General features: G+C 60.7%; 1 protein-coding gene across 3 annotated transcripts in view; it reads right to left on the reverse strand.

The window, feature by feature from the left end:
- TBX5 (T-box transcription factor 5) overlaps positions 1-12,459 on the reverse strand; it is an 87,025-nt gene that overhangs the window by 45,868 nt on the left and 28,698 nt on the right. Inside the window, exons 1-2 of one of the 3 annotated variants that reach the window (XM_051826594.2) lie at positions 5,001-5,182; positions 951-1,135 (exon numbers count right to left, since the gene is read on the reverse strand). In XM_051826594.2, coding sequence (XP_051682554.1) covers positions 951-1,097 — 147 coding nt within the window. In that variant the 5' untranslated portion in view covers positions 1,098-1,135; positions 5,001-5,182. Of the gene's footprint in view, positions 1-950; positions 1,136-2,791; positions 3,377-5,000; positions 5,183-12,459 lie in introns of those variants that run through there. The other 2 variants (XM_008272284.4, XM_051826595.2) reach the window with 2 other exon arrangements.

Raw genomic sequence — 12,459 nt, forward strand, 5'->3', positions numbered from 1 at the left:
AGCAACAGTCTCCGCTTGAAAAATATCTCCGTAACCCATCTCAAAAGTGGATTTTCTTTTTCCTTAAAAGCAAAATTTTCTGTAAGTCTCCGAAAATGGGATCACGCTCTGGGCTGTACAAACACACACACATTTTCCTGGGCCGTGAAGGCAATGGAGAAACGCTATGGGAAAGCCGGGAAAGACAATGAAATGCCGCCGCGGAAGGGTTTTAGCTAGGCGCAAGTGCTCTCTTGTGGTCAAATCACCCCGCTTCGCGCCCTGTGACACCCGATTTAAAAACCATCGGGGGTGTTTGAGTTCCGCCGCCTGGGGCGTGCAATGCACCCAGGTTTGGGGCCCAGAGCGCAAGGCCTGCCTCCTCGCTCAGCTCGGACCCAGCTTCTGCCCAGGCGAGCCCGGGCTCCCTGGGTCCTCCTGGCATAGCCCCCGAGCGCACCCTGCAGCCGGCGAGGGCTCGCCAGCCCGCCAGGCCCCGACCTCAAGACAAATGGTGCGGCGCGCGGGTCTAGGCGGCGGCGCGGAGGAGGCGGGCGGAGGCGAAGGCGAAAGATCTGAAGAGAGGTCAAACCATCGCTCATGCCGGCCTGAAGCGGCCGCTGACCCGGGCCGTAATAAGGCGCTCGGGGCCGGTGCTGCACCTAGGGCAGTAGGAAAGGACTGAGCTGGGCTACTGGTAGAGGACCCCAAAGGGCTGCCGAGCTGTGACGTCCCCAACAACGCTTCTGGCCTGCCGATCATCGTCCCCAAGAAGTGTACCAAATAGACTAGTATTTGGGGACAGAGGGCAGACAGAGGTGGAACGGAGGAAGAACACAAAAGAGACAAAAACGGGCACTGGGCGGGTTTCCTTCTGAGCCCGCAGCTGGCGCAGAGCGGAGAAGCAGCCGCTGCTGGCTCTGGTCTGGACCCCAGGGCCCGAGGGCTACGGCCCGCCGCTGTCTTCTTACCTGCTGGGTGAAGGCGGCCTGCGGGGACGACGGGGACTTGCTGGGGGTCCCCAATGCACCCTCGGGTTTGGCATCGCAAGGTAGATCTTTAGAGTCAGGCTCCAGGGGCGTGTGAGCCAGGCCAAAGGCCTCATCTGCGTCGGCCATGGTGCGCCGGGGGCCCTGTGCCCGCACAAGGTTCTGCTCTGAGGACAAGAAGGAGAGAGAGAGAGAGAGAGAGAGAGAGAGAGAGAGAGAGAAATGCCAAGAGATAAGTTGGAGAGTACAGTTTTAGCGAGAGGAGGGTGCAGCTTGGCGCCCCAAGCTCCAGCCACCAGCACCTCCGTTCCCAGCTGAGTGAGGCCGCCGAAGGTCTTATTATTCGCCTTACTATTACTTTATGATCGTGCACGGCCTCTTGCGAAAGACCCGCGTCAGAGCGCAGGAGGCCAGGCCCCCATCTCCACTGGGCAGGCTCTCCCCGATAAGCCGCTGCCCGTCAGATTTGTCTGGACTTCTGGAACAGCCAATAAAGATAAGGCGTGGGTATTTTTGGAAGCCATTGGGTACGAACCAAAAACAAAACAAAACAAAAACCCCAGTGTCCTTTTGAGAATTTTCCCCCCTTGTCAAATTACAGGCAGCCCTCAGAGCTCTTTTTATGAAATTTAACGAGAGGGATATTTTTCTGCTGCAGGCAAGACGCCGGAAATAACCCGCCTCTTGCAAAACCAAAAACACAGGGGAAGGAGGTGTGCCCGTGAAGAGACCAGGTTCAAAAGAGAAGTCGCCTCCGTCTCTGGTCCCTTACCGGCCTTAAAATGAGAACTTGTTGAAAACGAAAAGACCTCTCTTTTCCCTCGCCCTCCAAACTACAGCAAGGTCCGCTGGAAAACCAAAAGGTGGACAAGCAGAAGGCCCCGAGGGAGGCGCGCCCCTGGGTGCCGGCCGCCGGCCGGGCTGCGCCTCCGCCCTGCTCTCTCGGCTCCCTAGCCCCGGGCCAGGCATGTTGTCGAGCGGCCTGGCCGAGCGGAGCAGCTTCTCTGAGCTTCAGCCGGGCCCCTGCGCGCGGAAACCACAGGCCCAGGCCCGGGTTTGGCGAGCAGAGAATCGGCGCTCGCCGAACGGCTGGGCTGCGGCTGCTGAACCGGCACTCCCGGGCGGCTGCAGCGCCCGGCGCGGCCCAGGTCTGCGAGGCTGAAACAACAGCAGCCCGGAGGAGCCCGTTTCCTGGCCTCTGAGCCCCTCCAGTCTCTATATTCCCAAGTAGGGCTCGCCCCCTCCCGCCTCAAGACCCGGGAAGACTTGGGGAAGCGGGCGCAAGCGGCGGCCCCCACGACCTTAGGCGCCCGCCACGGGAGCAGAAGGCTGGATCCCACCCTCGTCCGCAGGGGCCAGGCCCGATACTTAATAGGCCGAGAAGGAGGGCTTTGGAGGCCCCACTCCCAAGTAGCTTCGGTCTCCTCGCCTTTGGGGTTCGGGGGAGGCAGCGGTGGGAGCCCCGCAGTCTGCTCACAACAAAAGAGAGTGGGGCTGAACCCCCCTCCAGCTGCTGCTCGCTGCCGGCCGCAGGGAGAATCCCAGCCCGCGCCCTTGCCAGGGTTCCGGGGAGCTCCGGGCTGGCGGAGGCGAACGAGATGCGGTTTGACAGAACCAGGCCGCGCGTCTCGCGAACCTCGCCGCTGCTCCCCCAGCCGCGGCCGCCTCCCGGGCTCCACTCGGCCACGAGCTCCGGGCCGCGCTACGTCTCTGGCAGCCTCTGGCCGCCGCAGCTCTGCGGAAGGCACGGCACGGCTGGAGTCCGCCATGCGCGCCGCCCCGAGCCGCCCCGGCTCCCTCCCGAGCCTTCCGGGGCCGGTTACCTCGCTCCGCGAAGCCGCTGCATTCACCACGTCCCCTCTGGCTCCTAGCAGGGCAGTGGGCGGCGAGGCGGGGGCGCAGGCATGGTGGCTCCGGGGTTTACGCAGGGAGCTGCTCGCCCCGGCTAGCAGCTACCGCTGCCTGCGCGGGAGTCCCCACCGCTGCAGCCGCCGCGCGACTGCCTACCTCCAGCGCACACCTCCTCCGCTCGCCGCTCGCGCTCTCGGAGCACGGTCAAGTTGGCAGGCGCCAGACAGCTCCGAGGAGCACCCGACTCTGCCCCGGAGCACAGGCAACCTCGGAATCCCAGGGCCCCGCTCCCCCTTGCACCCCGGGGGAGAAGCAAAGCGGAGAGGCTGGGCGCAGCCAAGAATGGTCCAAGTCCTTTCTGAGCAAGGCTCTCGGGGTTAAAGTTCCGGAATTGTAGGTAAAGACTCTCTCTCTCTCTCTCTCTCTCTCTCTCTCTCTCTCTCTCTCTGAAACACAAGCCAACTTGGCTGTGAGCACTTACGCTGGGTTGCCTTGATGCTTACAAAAATACTGAAATCCACTATCCAACTAGCTCCCACCTCTCTCCCTCTCTCCCTCTCTCCCTCTCCCTCTCCCTCCCTCCCACCCTCTCGCCCTCCCTTCCTCCACCACCGACTCCACTAGATTTCCCAAACACTGGAATCACAACAGGATTCTCAAACCTAAGACCCCTCGATCGCCCCCTCCCCAGCCTCCATCCATCTCTGCTCCTTTGAGGGAGCGCTGGCTGCAAAAACTTCCGCAGGAATCATCAAAAATAGGGCCGACTGTGCCCCGGGCGGTCCCGGGATCTCGGTGAGGCTGGCTGTGCAAAGAATGGAGGGTCCTACCCGTGTGCACACACTCGCTCGCTTGCCGTGGGCCTCTGCGGCCTCGCCCACATCCTCTCCCCAACGCTGACCTCAGAGGGAGAGATGGGTGACCCTGCCTGGCCCGCCAAGCCGGCGCTGGCTGCCCTGACATCGCCCCTCCGCCCCCCACTCATCACCCCCACTCCCAACCACTGCAGGGTGAAGGCAGGGTGAAGGTGCAGTTGCGGGCGGCGAGGGCTGAGATCAAAGATGCCAAGAAATCACCGTGGCCCCCACACCCCACCCGCCGGGCCACCAACTGGCCCTGGCTGGAGGTGCACAAGGGCAGTGCCCAGTTTCATTCAAATAAACAGCCAGTGGGGACCGGCTAGGGCTCTCCTCCGTTCGGCTCTGCCACCAGCCCTTCCTTTCTCTGAAATGTATTATTTTGAGGGAGAGTCGGAGAGGTCAGCAGAAGCAGAAACAGCCAGACGGGCTCAGCCTGAGCGAACCGGCTGGGATGCTGAGGACCAGTGCTTAGAATCAATGCCAGGGGTCCCGTTCTGCTTCCCTCCCTCGCCTCCTGGACCCCTGCATCCGCTTCTCTTGGGGCTCTGCTTAGAGACTTGTCCCCCCCCCCACTGCCCATCCCCAGGCCAAAGTCTGCAGAGGGGGACGAATGGGGGGAGGAGAAGGGCCTGGGAGGTCACTGTGGCGGCTTCGCCATCCCCGCAAACCCCGAAATGGTCGTCCAGCCCAAAGTGTGGGCCAGCCAGGGACAAAACCAATCCTCCCTCCACCTTCCAGGTTTGTTCTCAAACAGACCTTTGCAGGGGCAATTTATTTATTTATGAAAACACCAGCTCCCTTCTAAATCATCATTTAAAGGCCCTTGGGCTCGCTGGCCCGTCCGGTCCAAACCGGAAAGCAAACATGGCATGGAGATGAGCGGCAGCCTGCACATCTCCGGTAGGAGGAAGGGGAAATCCAGAAAGACCTCATCAATCCCTTGAAATTCTCCGAGATTTGCGGATAAAATTAATTCCCATAAATAATCTGTAGGCCCCTCCTGAGAGGCAAACTCTGGGCTCCCCCAAGTCAGAGCCGAGCCAGATTCACTCAGTTCCTGGACTGCAGATGGCCAGGGCCACCTAGCAAAATCGGATTTTTTTTTTCCCCTTAAACCTGGTGGAGAGGAATCCACTTTTGCCAGGTGTCCCGCGCAGGAAAATGCAAGGGAGTGCCTCCTAATGTCGCTGGCGAACGCCAGTGAGGTGTGCAGGAGAGACTGAGCAGAACCGGGTGCAGGTCAGAATCCAGGAGTGTAGGTAAGGTGGGCAAAGGGGGAAGAAAAACCCGCCGCGCCCCGTGAGTCTTGGGCGACACTCACCTGCGCAGAGCACACCTCGGCTTGGGGGGGGGGCAGAAGCCAGGCGCGGCGCCTCGCTCAGGAGGGCGGCTCCAGGTGGAGACCTTGGAAGGGAGTCCCCCAGAAGCGACCCCTTCCTAGGCCAGGCCTTCTTCTAGCGTCCGTCGAGAGGAGCCCGTACCTCCCAGCTCGCAGTGGGCTTGTGGTCTCCGACAAATTAAATATTACTGTTTATTACCAGGCATAGCCCCATAAAATAAAGAGGCGACCCGGCGATACCGACTATCTCACCAGCGCTGCACCTATAGGACGTGGAGACGTCACGAGCCACGCAACGCGCCCGCGCTGTCACGCCTGACTGGGGGGCAACGGCGGGAGGCTCGCCCCTCCGCGCCTTCGCCTATCAGTCCCGGTCCCGGACGCGGTGGCCCCGGGGAATACAGAAAGAAAAAGAAACACACCGCGTGCTCCCTGGGGAGACTGGGGGGAGTCGAACAGCAGACACAAACAGAGCCAAGGTGGACTTTGGCGGGGAGGGCGGAGCAGGGGGTCTCTCGGTCCGAGTGGGGCTGGGAACCCGTTTGGGGGGGCCCCCTGTGGGTCAGCAATTCGATTGCTGCGAGAGACCTCTAGGGTTTATTTATTTATTCCCCACCCCACCCCCCCTCCCAGGAGGAGCTCTCGGCAAACGAATGTCGAGGCGCCCGTCTAGCGGGCTACACCGGGGACGCGCTAACTCCGTGGCAGCTCAAAGACCTGCGTGGGAGCCACGGCTGGGTGATCGCCGAGGCGAGGCGAGGCGAGGCGAGGCAGAGGCCGGGAGGCAGGAAGAGAGCCGCCAGCCGGCAGGGCTTGCTAAAGGAGAGGCCATTCTACCCGGGGCCTGGGACTGTGCTCGATCCCGGCGAGCGATGCACCCCGAGAGGCCTGGCGGGGGCGGGGTGCGGCTGCGGGTGGGGTCGGACAGGGTTGATTTCTGCAAGGGAGAAAAAAAAATCCCAGCTCCGGGGTCCGCACGGAAAAGAGGCCCTGTCTTGTGTTGTATGGACGATGACTATTATTTCTGATGCGATCAATGGCTGTGATTTCTAAGCAGTCCGGCGGTGGATGTGCGCAGGCTTCTGAGTTAGCTGGAAACCCGCTCGGTTCTGTTGCGAAACCGCTCAGACACCCCTGGCGCCGCAGAGGGGAGAGCTAGGCCTGCCCAGCGCAGAGCCCGCGAGCGCCGGGCCTCCCGGAAGGGTAAGTTCTCCGCCGAGAGGCCCCGAGGGAGCCGCCGGACGTCGGACTCGAGACCGGCCCCCCCAGCTGTAAGGAGGCGACGCCTGGTTTGGCGCACCCCGGGTCCCCGAGGGCTTTCCGAGGCACGGCCTGGCCGCAGGCCCGGTCCGCGCGGAGCTGCAGCGGCCGAGCAGCGGCAGGAGGCGAGGTCAGGCCCGCAGGGAGAGCGGGCAGCTTCTCCCAGCGCCGGCCGCGGGCGTGCCGGCCAGCTGGACCCCCGGTGCTGCTTCCAGCCGGCGGCCGCCGCATCCCCGCTCTCCGCCAGGCCGCCGCGGCTCCCGCGCGCTGCGCTTTCGTTTCCCGAGTTATTAATAACTACCTTTTCCCAAACCCGAGGCCCCACTGGCCGCAGCGTTGGCTCCCGGACGCCAAGAACGCGACCCGGAGTCCGTAGCCCAAACCCTGGTCCGCCGAGACGAGTCCCGGGTTGACCTGTAGGCCGAGGTGGGCCAGAAACCGCGGCCTGCGCCGCGCCGGGGCTGCAAGGGGGACGGCGAGACTCGGAGCGGAGCGAGTTCCTCTTGGCCTGGCTCCCTGCTCTCGCACCGCAGGCGCGGGCCCCGCAACCGCCTGCCCCGGCTCGAAAACAATCCCACAGGCGCCCCGGAGCCCCTGTGGGCTTCCAGACCCAAGCCCCCCACCTTTCCCCCGCCCCGTGCTGGACTGGAGAGCCGCGGTTCTCGCTGGAGCAGTGGACTCGGGCGCCGGCTGCGGCGCGCGCCTCCCTCGGCTTTCCCGGGACCCGCGCTGTTCCAGACCGGCTCCCAGTTCAGGCTGCTCCCCAAGCCTGCAAAATCCCTGCGCTGATTTAATATTGAAGTGGGTCGGAGAGCAAAGGATTCTTGTGTTAAAAACAGAGAGAGAGAGCGAGAGAGCGAGAGCGAGAGCGAGAGAGCCAAACAAAGAGGACCTGGGCTGCTGAGGAAGTCCCATCCCAAATGACCACTTGGCCTTCCTCCGGGAAGAGAGAACGCACCCTTGTCCTTGCTCTCCCAGTGTCTCAGCCTCTCCCGGGGCCCCAGCTGGGGTGGGAAAGTAGAGGGAAGTGCAGATGGGGCTGGGAAAGTAAGTTAGCATCATGACCATAGAAAAGATGACCAAACTCAGCCACTCATTTTGCAAGAGAGAGGGTCAGTCGGAGGGTGAGAAATTTCCTGGCTTCTCAGGGGGTTACTTTCCCTCTCGCCCAGTGAAATCTGGCCCTGCCGGCGCTTCTTCCAGGTGCAGGGAATAACCCTTCGCGGTGTTTTGTTCCGGGCCTGCCTCCCATTTGGACCCGAGCTGCGTGTCCAGTGTGCTTCCCTAGTGTCCCCACCAAACATCCTTGCTGCTATCTGTACCCGGGCCGGTGCTGTTGCACGGGTTTAGGAAATATTCTGCCCCCACCTCTTCAAATTTGGGGGCTGTTTTCTCTTTTTCTTATTTGGGGTAATGAAATGAGAAGTGGATGCAGGAATCATCCTAAAACCCAGCCGCGAGGACCCTGGTGTTGGGGAAGGAAGAGAGAAGGCGCTTGCAGCTCACGGAACCCACTGTGTTGGCCCTCCTCAATTTAGAAGTTCCCGGTTGCGAAGGGTGAGGGTCTTCAGCTAAGAGAACCCAGAGACCCTGGGGTATATGCTGAGCCTGACAGCTCCCATGTTATCTGCAGCCCAGGACCTGCCCAAAGCCTCAGGGTGTAGTCACCATGTCTACACCGAGTCTACACCGCCAGCAAGCCCTAAAAGGAATGTGACAATCTATCGAGTCCCAACGCTCTGATGCTGTAAGAGAGGCTCAGGCTCACGCATGCAGGTCTGGGGGTACAGGCGGGGGGCTGTCTGGATACCCCCACCCTCCGTGGAAGGGTCCTATGGAAACTTGGGAGCCCGCCGCTCTCTGGGGCTCTGGGAAGACAAATTTTCTTTGGCAAACCGAACAGTGTCACGCTGTCGACACAGCAGACTATTTTTCTTGTTCTCTCACAGGGTTGGGTTGGGGTTGGGGGGGGGGGGAGAAAGCAAGAAAGAAAGGGAAATTAAATCCACACGTGTTAAGCTTGCTCAAAGGGCCGGATTCAAAACCAGAGACAAAACTTCGACTCCAGCTCTGGCTGCCTGCGGGCCTCTTTCCAGCCAGCCTGGCCTCACAGAGCTGGGCATCCCCACCGGAGAGAATTCGATCCAACATTGCATAAAGCCCTGTATTTTGGGGGGGGGGTGTCCCTCCCCAGTGCATACCTCCAAGGCTCAGCACTTACCAGCGGCAAAGAAAGCAAAGGAAGTAGAAGCAGTGAGACGAACTCTCCCCCTTGGTCAAAGCTCAGCTCCGTATCGCCAGAATCAACTCAAGGATTCGATTCGGGGCGATGGTCACCCTGTGAGCCAGACCAGTGACCTTGGAAATCCTTAAGGCTCTCAGACTTGGGCTTAACCGAGTCAAGAGAACCTGACGCCTGGTTTGACGGATGCTGGAAGAACGAACTCATTTACCTTTTTTGTGGGAAGATGTTGCAGAAGAGGCTCTGGGCTCCAGTAGGGAGAGGGGCTCTGGCCCTGCGGGGGCGTGGGGAGTGGGTAGAGGTGGCCACCGTGCCTGGAGCTGGGAGGGAAAACTCAAGTCTTGAGCTTGAAGAGGTGGATGGGGTGACAAGGGCGGCCAGCCCCCAAACTGGAAGAATCCCTCACCACCGCGATTACTTCGTGGCGACCTCTCATTTTTCTCCCCTTTCTTTCTGGGCAGCCAGCACCCCAGCCGGTCTCTTCCCGGCCTCTTGGTGCTGGGTTTCTGGCCTTTGGGGGCACCCCCCCAAAAAAAAACTTCAGGAAGCAGGGACCCTAGGAACCTCATCCCCACATTCAAATCACACCCAAAAATCCTCGGGTGCACTGACAGGTTCCTGATGGAGAAGTCCCGTGCCATTGTTTCCGGCAGGGCCCTGGGTTTCCTGGTCACCATGGCAACAATGGGGCGCCCTGGGCGTCCCGGAGCCTCGCTGGTGGCTTTCACAGAACAGAGATTTGCCAAACAGAAAACCGAGGCTTAGCACGGGGTAGGTTTTGATCTTGAACGAAAGTCTCCTTTCCTACTGAGTTCCAAGCACCCCAGAGGTGTGGGCACACAGAGTACAGGGGACCTTAAAGGAATCCCCAAGTTGGAGCACCCCAGCAGGGGGCCTGGGACTTCCCCACCCCCAGCCCCCGCAAAGTACCCAGCGGGATGCCGAGGCCTGGAGCTGTTCTCCTACACGGAAGGAGGGAAGCCAGGAGCTGGAAACTGACCTTCAGATCCCCAAGGTCTTATGAAATTGGGGGAGGGGGAGGGGAGGCAGGCGCGATTGTGCTTTTTTTGATCAGAGGGAACGGTCTCCCTTGTGGACGTCACAGTCACAGTAACAACATTAAAACACTGTTTTTGCCTCCCTTCGCTTCGTTCTTGAATCTGCAGGGTGGGTGGGGAAGCGAACAGCACAGGCCAATTCTCTGTGTCTCTGAGACCAAGCCAGGGTGCTGCCGGGTGAGGACTGCCCGGCTTGGCTGGGCAGCCACGGTGGGAGCAGGAAGCCGGAGAGCCTGGGGGCAGGGCGGGGGGTGGGGGGAGAGCAGAAGTTCCATCCCCAGGGTGGGGTGGCGGGCAGGTGGCAGGAGGCCCCTGTGGCTCCATCTGCACTGTCACCGGTCCTCCGGCTTCTGGCACCCTGCAGTCTCCGAACCTCACCGATCATAGAGGAGAGAAATTCCCTTCCCTTCCCTCGCTTCCGATGGGGCACCTCCTGTCCCCAGGAGGTCCTGAGCTGCCCCCACCCACTCCTTTCCCTTGGGAGAATCCACAGGCAGCCCACAAACAGGCTCTGACCCCTACCCCTGCCCCGAGTCCTCTCCCTCTGAGGGCAGCATTTTGCATTCATACTTTCAAGAGTTCTGCTTGTGTCTACACAGCCACAAAGAGAGGAAAGTGGATGTCGGTTAATAGTCGCGGCCACCGCTCCGGGAGCTGCTGTGGCCCGGCTTCTTGTATTCCTTTACTCTAAGATCTCTAAGGAAAGGGGGCCCAATTTCCCCCAAGTTTACCGAAGAGGCAGTCTGGTTCCCGAGCCTGGAGCGGGTGGGGCAGGGAGGAGGTCGGCTGGGCCGGGTGAGGACGAAAGATGCCCTTTCCAAGCCTCTGAAAAGCACATTCCATCTGGAACCGGAAGCAACTGCCCTTGGAGTCTCTGGCCTTCAGCGGGAAGGGACAGGAAAGCGCTCCCGTTCTCCGGTCCTGGCCTCCTCGGGGTCCAGTTGCCAGGGACATCACAGCCTCAAAGGCAGCACACCGGTCCCAGGAGGGAGGAGGGGAGACAGGAGAAGCAGCCCCTAGCTTCATTTTTTTTTTTCTTTTTGGAACAAAGAATCAGGCTCAGAGGGGGTGAGGACTTGCCCTGGGTGGCACAGCCCATGCTGGAAATGCCCGTGGCTCCTGGCCTGGCCTTATTCTCTGGTGCTTTGGGAGCAGAGCCTGCGAGGAAGGCGCAGCCATTCCCCGCACGCACACGCAGACACCACGCCCAGTGCCTGTGCGTACAGGCAAGGGAGGCCACCCTGCAGCCTCCCTCTGGGAGACTCCCCTTTCTCGGGGTGGGGAGAGCGCCCAGCCTGGCCCTCTGTCCTTGGCTGTGCTTCCCGGGGCGGTGGGGCCTGGCGGCCTCAGGGGAGTGAAGCAGACATCACAGGACTGTCCCTGACCTCACAGGGGCTTCAGACTTGTGACCCAGAGAGGCGGCGCTGGCGCCAGTTCCGCAGCCTCCCCAGGGAAGCCCTGCGCTTGCGCCCCCTCATAGCCTTGTCCCAGGCTGGCATTGGTTCTGGACATGGTGCCGGCGGCCTGAGGAAGACTTCCTAGGGCGGGCGAGGGGACTGTGAGATTTAAACGGGGGATGGGGGGACAGGGCCTGGAAAGAGGTGCAAGCGACCCCCACCCTTCCACCTCCCTCCCTTCCGTTCCTCCACTCACTTCTTTCCTTCCCCGGGAGCAAGGTCTTCTGGGGGTGGAGTCTTCCCACCCCCGTGGGACATGCACCCCCTTCTCCGGGGAGCCCCCCATGCCAGCAGACACGCACCTGGCTCCGTGTTGGGGGTTTCTCCCAGCTTCTTCCAGTGCCCAGCTCCCTCAAGGGCCTGCTGGGCACTGCCGGCCCCGAGCTGTGTCTGGGTGAAGTGCACGGGGCTCAGGGGCAGCCTGGGTGGGTCCCACTGCCTCCCTGCCCAGTCCTTGGCTGGACACCCGCCTGGGCTCGGGTCTGCTTTCCCCAAGTCCTGGGGTCTTTCTGTGTGACCGTGTGTCATCGCAGGAGGGGCTGTGTGTCGCTGTGCTGGTGTGTGTGTGTGTGTGTGTGTGTGCGCTTCCTTGAGGGGCATTTAAGAAATACACAAGGACACCTAGAAAATACATGGAAAAAGGAACAAAAATAAGTTCATTCTGATGCAAAAATTTCTAAACTTCATACCAGGCATTTTCCATGAACTTTTTGAAGACCTCTTGTATGCACGCGGATTTTTTGCACCACAATAAACTGATCTTTTCACTCCACTTGCTGTGCATCTGTGAAGCACCTTTGTAATTTTTTGGTGTGTGAAAACATGCGTGAGTCTTTTTGTGTGTATGTGCGCGTGTGTGCTTGTATCGGTCTGTGTGTCATGGGAACACTGTGTGCCTGTGTCGCTCTGTGTGTCATTGTGGAGGGCACAGTGTGTATGGTGTGTGTGTCTGTGTCTGTGTTGCTCTGTGTGTGTCACAGAGGGCACAGTGTGTGTGGTGTGTGTGTGTGTGCATGTACCTGTGTCACTGTGTCACAGAGGGCACAGTGTGTATGTTGTGTGTGTGTCTGTGTGCATGTGCCTGTGTCACAGAGGGCACAGTGTGTGGTGTGTGTGTGGTGTCTGTGTCGCTCTGTGTGTGTCGTGGAGGGTCCAGAGTGTATGGTGTGTGTGTGTGTGTGAGTGTGTACCTGTGTCGCTCTGTGTGTGTCGCGGAGGGCACAGAGTGGGGGTGGGGGAGGGGTGCTCGTACTGCAGGACTCAGCCTGGAGGGCGGCCACCACCCAAACAGCCGCGCGGTCCGCGGTGTCCTGAGCTCATAACCTCGTTGGTGTTCAGCTGCCCTCCTTTTTTATGGACCTCTTTTATGATTATGATTTTTTTTACCTACAACTCCGAGTGGCAGCCTGCAGGCCTGGGCCTCC

This window comes from Oryctolagus cuniculus, chromosome 21 (genome assembly GCF_964237555.1).
Source record: "Oryctolagus cuniculus chromosome 21, mOryCun1.1, whole genome shotgun sequence".
NCBI classification, from domain to species: domain Eukaryota; kingdom Metazoa; phylum Chordata; class Mammalia; order Lagomorpha; family Leporidae; genus Oryctolagus; species Oryctolagus cuniculus.